The sequence below is a fragment of the Pinus tabuliformis genome, chromosome 1_1 (genome assembly GCF_031772625.1).
Source record: "Pinus tabuliformis cultivar Carrire ecotype Pingquan chromosome 1_1, CPIR1, whole genome shotgun sequence".
NCBI classification, from domain to species: domain Eukaryota; kingdom Viridiplantae; phylum Streptophyta; class Pinopsida; order Pinales; family Pinaceae; genus Pinus; species Pinus tabuliformis.
In genome coordinates, this window is record NC_142297.1 from 864,244,921 (window position 1) to 864,258,405 (window position 13,485).

The following is a 13,485-nucleotide window of genomic DNA, read 5'->3' on the forward strand; positions in this document are numbered from 1 at the left end:
TTTCATTCAAAATCCAGCAGGCTTATCAGTTTTTCAGGATTTTAGGATTGGGGGATTGCAATGTTTCCATTGAATTTTGTCATGTATTAGGGTATGGAACTCGTATTTAATCAAGAGCACCAATCCTTCTATGTACCTTGATGTTAGTGACATTGGTTGTCGAACTCCTGTATCATGACCCTCCTAAAAATGTACGCATCACTCAAACAAAATCTTGACTTGACATGTTATGCATGTTCTATCTTATGTTAAAACTTAATGCTTAAAGGGTGATATTAATGACAAAGATCCCTATATAGATACAGAGGTAATGACAAAGATACCTATGGATATTAATGCTTAGAGGGTGATATTAATGACAAAGATCTTGATTTCCCAACAAGACTAAAAAATTAGACATTTCTAGTGGTGGCAAAATGGCCAAGCATAAGAAATAGATAATAGATTGACAAGTATTTGAATTTTGTTTGTACTATGCATGCTAATAGCTATAGATGAAGATCTATGTTTGAAATCAATAAATTTGTATCATTAATTAAAATTTGTGTAAGAAATATCTAATTTTTACTATATATATATATATATATATATATATATATATATATAATGAATCCTACGTGTCCTGTTCAGGGGGGTCAACGTGTCTGAATCCGACACCACGAATCCCGAATCTCGGTGTCAGGTGACTTAGGTGTGCACCCTTGACTTCCCTTTCAGTACTCGTCGAAATCCTTCATTAATGTGCAAAAGTGTTTCTTGAGCATTCTCCGTTCACATGTATGAAGTTTTTTTTCTCTCGAATAGTGTTTCCTTTTGAATTCATTTTTTCTTCCTCCTATATAGTGATTTCAGCTCACGAGCAGTGGTCAATTTTTGTTGCAGGTATGCACAAAATGAAGGTATTCTCAGAACTTCCCAAAAACAGAATTCTTACCTCAAAGTTCTAATGTTCAACTACTCTGGTACAGGTCTGTCCTCATATATATATTCTCAGCGCTTTGTTGAAATATTCAGGGGCAATAACATGTATCTTATGTATTATTTTTAACTCTCGAAGTAGAGACGGACTGTTATCTACTTCTCCTCCCTAGGGGCATTAATATTCGGAAGAAATTTGTGTCGACTAGTGGCATAACAATCGTTAAATACTACTTGTGGCCATTCACATACATTGACTCTCAGGAATGTATATTTTGGTATGTTCATATTTGTAAAGTTTCTAACGCGAGTTTAAAGTGTGCATCCAATATGATCTATCGTGTCCTTACAGAGGTTACATATTTTTTTTCTCCAAGGGTAATTATGCATAACCTTTCTTATTTGAACCCAAACGAATTTGTACATTAATTTTTTATATTTTATATTTCGGTACTATTGAACATAATATTGTTTCTTGTCTGGTTTCTTTCTTAATTTGAAATTATAAGTAATGGTTCCGCACAGGACCAAATTTGCTCCAAATGAAAGAAATAAAAAAATTTAGAGCTCCGTATATGCCCCTTTCTTATGATATTCGGGAACCACCAAAGCGGCCCACAATCCCCCTACAGGGTGTTCTCGAATTCCCTAGTTTGATAGAAAATAGGCTTCCCTAGGTTTAACATGAGTGCTTTGGCAAAGAGCATTAGTTAGTGTTTGAATGTTATGCCACTGAACTCCACTCTCACTACGTTGCATTTAATCACCTCAGCCTTAATTCCTGGTGGGTTTGCCCAATATTGTACATTTCCTGAGCAGGTTGTTTTATCTATAAAAAAAAACCAGTTTTACTACTTTTGAATAACCATATATATACTTTACTTCATATTGACCTTAGAATTCCTCTTTACCATAGGATGTACAACTTTTATTTAATTAGATCAATATTTTATGTGCTAGATTTTCTCATTTAGTTGTCATACGTAATTTGAATTTTATGTTATTTGAAGGAGACAACCTGTTGGACTATGCCAGATGGTCTCAATGTTATATGATAAATAGCAGTTCCATTCACGGTAATATAACCGTGTAGTGACTATAGCAAGAACTATGTCCTTTTTTTGAGGTGTGCTCATGAGTTTTCCACCATGAGTATGAGACTCCTTGAGTAGTTAAATTTTCTTCCCATTTTTCTCCTGACTTTGCATCAACGTTTATAGGATTAGACTCAGTAACTCCAGAATAAGTTTACAAGAATGAATATGTTGTACAATTTATTAGGTAATTTCTGAGATTAAGTTTATTCCCATTTTTACTATTGCCATTTACGTCTTCCTTTAAGTTCATACAGGAAAACATTTTAATTCCATAGTCCATTCTTGTCGGAGAAAGTCAAATGTACAATATACGGGGTTTCGTTCTTGTCTACTCCATAAGATAGCGTGGTTTTTTTGTGGAATAGCCTAATCTTTCTCCTTATGTTTTTTTTTAAACTTTCTTGGTTCCCCCCTTCCTCTATATTGTATACTTGAAATTGTAAATACTACTGTTGTATAATAACTGCTAATGCCCCAATAGTATTTATGAAATATCTTTGCTTCACTTTAACGAACACCAACTCCAATCATGCATTGAAATCGGGGTTGTGTCTTCCGTAGGTCTCCTCTTCTCTCGGCTGCTCGGTTCTAGGGTCGCTTCGGTTCGTCGCCGCCGGGACTGGTTGCCTCAACTCCCTCTATTCAGTAAAAGTGCAGTGGAATAAGACTACAATAAGGATTCTATTCCACAGATCTCTTCGGTAGATCGGAAACTACCTTCTGGCTGTGTTCTCTTTGCGGCTGGGTTCTCTTCCGCAGATCTCTTAACATCCTCATATCTTCCACAGATCTCTTTCGGCTTCCTCAGATCTCTTCCGTAGATCTCCTCTTCTCTCTGCCGCTGGGTTCTACTCTCTGCCGCTGGGTTCTAGGGCCGCTTCGGTTCGTCGTCGCCGGGACTGGTTGCCTCAGCGCCCTCTCTTCAGTAAAAAGTAAAAAGTGCAGTGGAATAAGACTACAGTAAACAATGGGTTATTTCTGGACACGCCGATGTGAGGCATACCATTAAATTTTTTTCCTCCATATTATATAATGTGTAAATATAATTCCACATTCTTATATCTATAGAATATCTATACTTAAAACATGAAAAAATTATTGCATTACAAAAGTTAAAAATTATTGCATTACAAAAATTCATAACATTTACACTTCTATATTTTTATGCAAATGTTTGCACATATATGTGCATGCATGAGTGCAGTGTGTTCAAAAGTGGGTTCTAAGTATATTCTATCTATACAACTTCTCTCTCCAATTCTAGTCGTAACTTTTTCTAAAATTCCATCAATAAAGAATATTCTATTCATACAACTTATTCTATCCAATTCTACTCATAACTTTTTCTAACGGTTCTAGGCGCATTCTATTCATACTTCTTCTCTCCAATTCTAGTCACAACTTTTTCTAAAATTCCATCTTCTAACGGTTCTAGGCGCATTCTATTCATACTACTTCTCTCCAATTCTAGTCACAACTTTTTCTAAAATTCCATCAATAAATAAGTTGAGAAAGTGAAGTAATTTTATTATAATTCTTTCCATCAATAAATAATTTGAGAAAGTCAGGTAATTTTATTATAATTCTGAATTAAAAATAACTAGTCACCACTTTCTCCATTTTTCTTTATCAAACAAAGAACCATTACACACAATTATCAAATCTTGATTAAATCTCTAGTATCACTTATTACATCCCTAAATAATAAAAGGGATGCCACTTGAATAAGTTAAAAATAATACAAAAATAATAACAATGCAAGCACACCTATGGATTGGGTAGAACCTTCTAATCTAGATAAATGGAGGAATAAATATCCATGGATAATGGTGTGTATTTGATTTTTATATTTTCCAAAGATAATGAGATACATAATATAGTGGGATGACTTATTTTGATAAGAATAATATCCATAAATCATAACCCTAATATTATGTCACATATTTAGTATTTTATTATATAAACATGGCATTTGCACACACATAAAATTATTGTCCAAAGATAATGAGATACACAATATAGTGGGATGACCTTTTTTGATAAGAATAATATCCATAAATCATAACCCTAATATCATGTCACATATTTATTACTTTATTATACAAACATGGCATTTTCACACACATAAAATTCTACAAGGGTAAGACCTATGTTGTGATTAAGTAAATCGAAAAATGGTTTTGTGGTCACATAATTATAAGGGATAAAGTGAAATTTCTCTTATGGGCACTTCACTCAATGAATCTCTAACATAGCACGTGCATCCGTGGCATATTAAACAATACCCTTAATTTGAGTAGATATTGTAAAATACCTCTAAAAATCACTTTATTTAACCCCCTACCAATACAAACCCAATACACCTTACCAATTTAAAAGTCTCATACTTTCACTAGATATTGTAGGTATCTATTTTTTCATTAATATTTTTTATACCCCTTTATATCTATATTATTTTATTTTCATTAACAATGGTAAGCAGATTTTGCACCTAGAAAGAATAACCTAAATAATAGGTAGCTGAAAATTTGAAAGCTTCAAACAAAAAGGGGAAAATATAAGTTGGTTGGTTTACAAATACATATTGTGGAAATTTTGAATGGAAAATACATAAATTTGAACTCTCAATTGCATTTATCTTCTATTGAATATTGAAAAGATACACTACAACCGTTCAAAACAAAAACCTTGATATCCGACACAATGGTTCACCTTTCATCTTGCTTGTAGAATAGGAAGAGGAGAGAAAGTACAATGAATATGGACACATCCAAAATCCTAACTAGTTGGAATTTATCAAATCATAGCCATAATCTGATCACTTAGTGCACCATAGTTGCATGGTAAGAGTGCCAAGTAAGTGTGCCTCCATCAAAATATTAATTGGAGCATGTGAGCATGCATCCCTTCCTTGAGATATGTGTCCTCTACCTAAGATGATAATTTCTCATGCATACATATTCTAATTGACTAAGGATTTGCACCCTTTTAATAATATTAGATCATGCATGCTAAAAATAACAAAAGAAAATCTCTAATAATAGAAAAACTCTATCCATAACTGAAATTGCTAAATTTGAAACAACATCTAAATTAGAAGTAACTGAAGGTGTGACAAGTGTGCCCTTAGCATACATGCACCCTCTTTCAGACAATAGTCTATTTCACTATCTCCTATGACATGCATGTGCCCTCTACCAAGCAATAGTCGGTATCACTGTCTCCTTCACTTTCATTCAACTTGTTCATCACTAATGTAAGTAAAGGGTGAAGGTGTCATATCTGCCATCTTCTCTACTGTCCCATCATTGAGAGGATCAATAGTTGAGAAACAGGTAAAAAACATTAACACACGCATTAGAAATATATCATAGAGGTATTAATAATGTGACGCATGTTTGCTCTGGAGCAAGGTTGTTTGGGAGTGAGAAAGGAAGTGAGAAGCGGGAGTAGAATCAAGAAGTGGGAGTGGAAGAAGGAGCGAGGAATGTCATTTTCAAAATATGTCAGGTTGGGAGCGATTTTGGGAGTGAATTTTATATAATATATATTTTTATATATTTTGATGCATATATGTCAACAAAAGCATGAAGAATGATGAATTTGTGATAATAAAAAAAACATGGATTAAACCATATATCATCATTCATCTAGTAGTTATAATCTTCATCAACCACATGTCCACAAATTACAAGTTCTCATTTATGTACTATGTAAGGGTGCACATAACCAAAATAACATCGAGTGAAATCCATCTTTGAACTGAAAATACATCAACAGATAGGCTCTGGATGACCTCTAGCATCCAAAAAATTCATGCTACAACAAATACATACATATCATCAAAATCATTGTCTATCTTGGTATCTTTGTAATTAATATCATCCTCTAAGCATTAACATAAGATAGAAAAAACGTAGCATGTCAAGCCAAGATTTTGTTTGAATGAGTGGTACATTTTTAGTAGTCATGATATAGGCGTTTGACAACCAATTTCATTAACATCAAGTTTCATAGATGGTTTGGTTCTCTTGATTAAATACGAGTTCCATAGCCTAGTACATGACAAAGTCCAATGGAAACATTGAAATCGCCCCAATCCCGAAACCATGAAAAACTAATAAGTCTGCTGGATTTTGAGTGAGATCTAAAATTATACTTTCTCCATATGAAATATAATGAGGTCGGAACCACTCTCAAACATCCTGAGTCATCTCATGGTAATGTTAAAAATTTAAGTAAACGGATGAAAATGAAAGATAAAGGAGAATTCCATTTTTAAGAATTTAACATTACCATGAATTGCATGTCAATAATAGCTCCATAGGTTTGAATATTAGGCTATTATGGACCTAATATTATCATAGTTTTTTCTTTTTCTCTCCCACTCATGATACTCCCACAATACTCCTGAACCTCTATTTCTCTAGCCCACTTGTTTTTTGCCTCGTGTAGCTCATATATTGTATAAACAATACCTTTTAATACAAATATTACTATAAAACATATAAAATCTTTTTACCCCCTATTATATGCTCAATATATTATTTCATTTTTTCCTCATTTTTTATGGCCCAATATGAACGCACGTGATATGGAATTGTTATGCCATTGAAGTCCCTGTGATTCCTCCTTGCCAAGGTACCATAACGATAAAGAAATCATAGCAATAACTAGCTTTTTTCCTAACAAACTTTTTTTTTTTTTTGTAAGCTAGTGCGGTACTCGATTTCCATTACTATAAAAACATTGGACAATTACATAATATGGACAGGTCATCGCCCGCCCTTAAGGGAAACCAGGCTAACCATCTGAAATGTTTGAAAGCCATCCAAAAACAAAAAATAACCAGTCTTTCTATCCATGCGATATAAACAGCTAAGCTTACTACTAAGTCGGAGTCTTTGTCTTTCAGCATATATATAAACAAAACAGGAAAGAACCAACCAGATTAAAAAACTGCTGCACTACTGCGAACATGGCTGTTAATACTGGGTCTACTGCGACGGAACCTCTTGCTCCTTCGTCGGCAACCCCTCCTTCTCCAGCTTAACCCCCAAACCGCCCGTCTGTAACAGCGCCACAATGTCATCCATTTTCTTTTCTTGCATCATAAGAATAATCTGAATATTTTTCAATTCCTTCTTCATGGTGGGAATGCCCTGAATCAACTCTGCCATCTCAAGAGCCACCTGTTCCATGGCTTTAGCTAGTAACCTATTCATCCCCCAGTACACATGCAACGACTGTTTGTAAAGTGACCGTCTGCCACGGGTATGCCCAGGATCAGGTAAGTATTGTTCCCAATCGCCCATCTCGGGCTCTGAATAACCCTGCAAAGCTTCATCTTCCATTTGTTCAATCATCGTGCGGATATCCGGATGAGTATCTGTGACATACGCAGCTTCGGCCTCCTGCAATCGCTGCCTGATATCCTTCTTGCCCCGTTTATATCGTTGGCCCTCAGTGGCAGCGCCCTCCCCGAGATCATCAAACTGAGTTGCGCTTCTACGTCCCCCACCACCACGGCCTGTTGGGCGGTCTCTCCCTCGCTGTGACCCTCTTCCCCGCATTACCCCACGACGACCTCGTTCAGCATCACTCCAATCTTGACTGTCATCCTCACTATTCTCCACAGTACACATCGGTGGCTTTCGAATTCCCACTTTCCCTTTCCCTCCTCCGCGAGGTGCAGCCTCTGCAGAAACCCTCGGCTTCTCCAATTCCTCGTCTGAATCCCCCTGAATATCGATAAACGCCTTCTTCATGGTGTCCCCCATAGGGCTTTTACCCTTTTCCTAACAAACTTGGGTCAAATTATTGTAACCCTTTTTAAAAAATAATGGCTTAATATTGAGGTGGAGGATATCATGTCAATTCAAATACAAGTTTGATGGTTATAATAATATGTAATTATTTATGTAAAGTGAAACTCTGTGTAGAACCCAAATTAGTTGCTAGAAATAAAAATGCAAGAGAAATAAAAATTAAAACATAACAACAAAGACACTATTTTACCCTATAAAATTTTCAAGACGACCAAGTGAACCTTCACCACTCACTTGCAATAACATTACAATAGAATATATCAAGAATCTAAATATGTTTCATTATATCTAATGACATGGGAAAAAATCATAATTTTCAAAAACCATAATCTTGAAAACCACCTTTGGTATACCATAAATGACCATCAACTTTTGTTATATTGCCAAAGTCAATATTTCACCGAACAATCTCTTTATATTGTCTCTTAAAGATTGAATGACCATCATCTTTTGTTATATTACCAAGTCAATATTTCACCCAACAATTTCTTTATGTTGTCTTCTTAAAGATGGTTATAACTCTTGAAGTAAGTTTTACCCATTTTGTGTTTTCCCAATATAAAAATGTTGTTGCGGTTTGTTGTGTTTCATTGGGATACTACTCGCTAAATAAATAAGAATAAGAATCTCGAGTTAGCTAAAGCATGAGGGTTTGATTGGTTAATTATTGGTCTGAAGAAGTCCCAAGGATTTTGTTGTATGAAAAACCCATTTTAAGTTAGTCATTGTGAAATAGATCACAATGGTTGTGTTTGATTGGGGAATTATTTGCATAAACAAATCTAGGAGGTTGTTTTTTTTATGATAAATCCATTTTAATTAAATGGTCAGAGTCACAATAACTATTATTGCTCTAGTCAACTAATTCTAGTCATCACAATTTTTTTTACAAGGTAATAAGATATGTGGCATAGCATTGAAGTTTTAACCCCATTTCATGTAATGTGCGAATATGATTCAACATTCTTATATCTATGCTTAATAAATGAATAAATGTCTCGCATTACAAAATATCACAACTTTTCCACTTTTATACTTTTTTTAAAGCAATTGTGTGCACACACGCGTGTGTGCATAGGTGCTAGTGTGAGATATGTGGAGAAAATACGTGTATGGTAACATGTATATTTGAAATACAAACTCCTTCACAATTCCAATTTTTACTCTTGTAATCGAGAAAGATTACATGTATATGTGTAACTTTTATATTGTGTGATTATATTTAAAATAAATAAATTTGAAAAGAAAGCGTTTCGACCATCTTAATTTCTATTCTTGTACTTGTATTTTAAGCTTTATTTTATACAAAACACCTCATCAGGTTGTTCCTGCTGCTGCTGGTGGAACCGGTAGTCGGCGGGTACGAGGTAAGCTTTATTTTATATTCTTTTGTATAGTATCATACCTTTATGTTATTATGAGAAATTATTGTTTCCATACGTTTGTGTTGTAGTTTATATGCCCTCCTAATGTGAAGTTAGGAAACTTTCTATTACTACAAAATTATGCTCATTTGATCTACAATATGAGCTTAGCTTTTGGCATTTTTTTCTTATAAATTATTTTTATTTTGTTGTTGGCTACTACAAAATATTTTTGCCTACTACAAAAGTGTCACGTTTAGATGTGTGAGCTAATGGCTTATACCTCTTCCCAATATTATAAACCTTACTATGTTTTTCAACCTCACCATTTTAAAGTTATTACCTTCATGAAAACTTTAACTTTCAATTCCAGGTTCATTAAGGTTTTTTTTAAGTGCATATAACTTTTTGATGATATTGTATTGTGAAGTTATGAGTCTTTCCAAACTTAAAGAGTTCTTATGATATAATAAGGAAATAATTTGAGTCCTTGAACCCCACAACTTTTCATAACATAGAGTCTTGAACCCTTGGAAGTATTTGTGTCATTATAGAAAAATAAATTCATAAATGAGTGCGATTATATATACTATATTGAGTTTTTTTTTCTTCTTTAAAATTTTAATATTCTCATTTTTCTTGTCTCTAAAGTTAAATATATTTCAATGTATTTCAATGTGAACATTTTGAAATAATATTTAAATCATTTTTAGACCATCCATTTTAATTAATTATTTACAATAAACTTAATTAAACATTACAATGTATTTTTTATAAGAAAATTCTATAATCCAACCATATTAATGAATACAAATAAGATGTGTATTTTATATCATGTCAAACAACATTTGATGGGGTCACTACTTACAATAAAGATTTTGTATACAAGAAACTTCCATTAAACTAGATTAAGAAACATGTCATAATATAAACAAATAATGATAATAAATGCGTTGTATGAGTCTTTCTTTTTTAATAGATTTAAATTTATATAATAAACATGACATATAAATTATATAATACATTTATATTTAATAATAATAAATGTTTATAAAAACATATTTTTCGTGTACAACTTAACTATGTGTTATAAATTATATAATACATTTATATTTAATAATAATAAATGTTTATAAAAACATATTTTTCGTGTACAACTTAACTATGTGTTATGTTGTGGATTTCTTTAATTTTCTATTAATGCTTATATAATATATTAGACAATATGATTAGGAAAAACATGTTTCTACTGTGAAATCTATTTTACTTTATGGATGTTTATTTATTGTTATTTAAAAAAAAAAAGCTAACATTTTATTTTATTTTTTAACGAATTTTATAATTTCAATAAATACTATCACACATTTTTTCTTTATAATAATATTATTATTATCATAATCCTATCATACTCATAACTACAACAAAATAAATTTTAATTAATCTTATATAAAATAGCATAATAAGAACCCACTTTGACCATTACAATAATCTCATTTATAACAAATATCCACTTACATTCAAATATAAGAAAAAAATATTATAATATAAATAAAGAAAATCCATACTTTTATTTCATATATGAAACTTCCATATCCATTATTATATATATAAACAAATTATTACACTAAAATATATTTCTTAACCATAATAGTTAATTTATTTTTTAGTTTTTTCAAATTTATTTATATAATAAACATAATTAATAATATATTTATGAAACTTCCACATCCCCACATATATATAAACAAATAATTATATATATATATATATAAACAAATAATTACAATAAAATATACTTCTTAAATATAATGGCTACTTCATTTTTTCCCTTTTTCAAAATAATTTATATAATAAATATAATTAATAATTAATCATATATTTATATAACATAAATAACAATGTAAAATTCTAAAATGTTCTATTATACTGATTCATTATTTGTTATATTGTATTATCACTACTTCACCATATTCTTATCATAAAATCCCACTGCATAGTGAAAACCAAAAAAAATTGATATCTTATTACAGGTGATTGTCTAATCTTATCCTGGAGAATCTATTAGAGAAAGGACTGCCCCTTTGTCCTGGATGAGTACTTTAATAATGAAAAAGGTAAAATCAATCGGAAAGGAACTATACCTTTTGTCTTAGTTGAATAATTGAGGAGAAAGGAATTTTACCCTCAGGACCATTGGAAAGGACTGTGCCTTTTCCCTCGTTGGGCAGTCCTAAAGGACGAGGCCGGTGTTCTGGATGAGTACTTGAAAAAGCAAAGGAAGAAGAATCCACGAGAGAAAGAACTAAATCCTAAAATCAGAACATAATGGAATGTTGTACTGGGGAATCCATTAAAGGAAGGACTATTGGTACTTTGGAAAAGAACGAGGAATTTAGCTTTACAACTTAGTTAAGAATAGACTGCATTTTTTTTCTAGTGGGTTATTCTAGAAAAGTAAAGGAGAAACATTCCTTTGGACTTAATGTGTGGGGCAGAACAGGACCGACTCTTTGCTTCTGGAGTTGAATTCCTTTGCACTTAATATGTGGTACAGAACATAACCGACTAATTATTTTTGGAGTTGCATGGACTTTTGCAGAGATGCCGATGCGTTTAGCCATTATATATACAGAAGAATTGAAACCAAAATTTATTGCAGTGATATTGGAAGCAATAAGCCCACAAATGATGAAGGGAGACAAATTGAAGACAGCCATGAAAATGGTGGCTACGCCTTCCAACGTTGGAGGCAGTCGCCATTTAACCAGAGAAAATATTCTTGTATCACCTTCAGCTTTTCATTCGAGCAGGTGGTGCATGAATTTTATAATTAAGTTGCAGAAACGATATCTTGTTATTTTGTAAGGGTGTTGTTGAATTTTTGTTCTTTGGGTTTTATTTTGTAAGGGTGTTGTTGAATTTTTGTTCTTTGGGTTTTTTATTCTCAAAGTTAGAATGTTAAGAGAGATATTATTTTTGGTGGTTTAAAATGTATTTTTAATATAATTTTTAAAATATTTAGGTTAAGAAAATTATATAATTCAAAGTTTTACTATTTTTAGTTTTGTAGTATAGAAAATTGATAGCTATAATTACATAAATAGATTTAAGACTATTATAGAGTTCAGGCTTCTGTGATTCATATCAAGTTTATGAGAGATTTTTCGGCGAAAATCACATGGAATACCATTTGTCGACGCCTTTCGAACCAACTAGTGTGGTTCATCGTCCTGACGATGAACCACATTAGTTGGTTCGAAACGCGTCATCTTGTCTTGATGATGAACCACACTAGTTGGTTCGAAACGCCTCGACAAATAATATTCATGTAATTTTTGCCAAAAAAATCTTTCATACATTTAGGACCATATTTAAAATATTTAGATTGCGAAAATTATATAATTCAAAGTTTTACCATCTTTGGTTTTGCAATACGGAGAATTGATATTAATATTGACGATGTATTTGATGGGATGGTAACTTGTTAAGTGCAGTGCAAGCAGCGGAGTGGTATCAGACAACAAGAGCGACCCGGAGGATGAAAGAGAATTGCGATCAGCAGGTGATATAAAGGTTCACAGTCGAGTGACGGGCGAAATAATCGAGTTTGACGGAGGTGACAACAAAAGCTTGTGGATGCCTGATCCATTGACAGGGATCTTTAATCCACAACAAGAATCTCTGCGTCCAACTCTTGGGGAGAGCGAGGGCAAGTTATCTATAAAGAGTTACCGTGTAGAAGTTGGAAAAAAATAGATACTATATACACCATTACAATTAATGGTCACGGTGTAAATATATAACTAGACAAGTACTCCTATGTATCAGATGATAATCCTTATATAACTAGACAAGTACTCCTATGTATTAGATGATAATATTTATATATGTTACTTTGCATTTGTATAATGATCACACTATAAATATCTAACCAGACAAGTATTCCTATGTATCAGATTATAATACTTATATATGTCACTTTGCATTTGTATTATATATCACTCGCATGCTTGGTATGATTTAAAAATATTTTCAATGCTTTCCTTTTAAGTTGGGAGTATTTAATTTTTTTTAGAACTTGTGAATGCCTTGATAATGCATTTTATGGTAAATTGTTTTGTACTTAGAGTTGTCTTTTCTTACATTTTATTTAAGGTTATGTATTATAAAATTTTGAATTAGTATTAATTTATTATTAGTCATAAACCATTAGTATTAATTTATTATTGGCAATAAACAATGGGGGATAAAATGTAATACAGATATGGGGGATAAAAT

At 32.3% G+C, this 13,485-nt stretch overlaps 1 protein-coding gene across 1 annotated transcript; it reads left to right on the plus strand.

The window, feature by feature from the left end:
- The first annotated feature begins 11,868 nt into the window (after positions 1 to 11,868).
- Positions 11,869 to 13,151, plus strand: LOC149217020 (uncharacterized). Its single transcript, XM_089391301.1, has 2 exons — positions 11,869 to 12,017; positions 12,702 to 13,151. The coding sequence occupies exons 1-2, from the start codon at positions 11,893 to 11,895 to the stop codon at positions 12,961 to 12,963; spliced, it is 387 nt and encodes a 128-aa protein (XP_089247427.1). The 5' UTR covers positions 11,869 to 11,892; the 3' UTR covers positions 12,964 to 13,151.
- Positions 13,152 to 13,485: the final 334 nt, after the last annotated feature.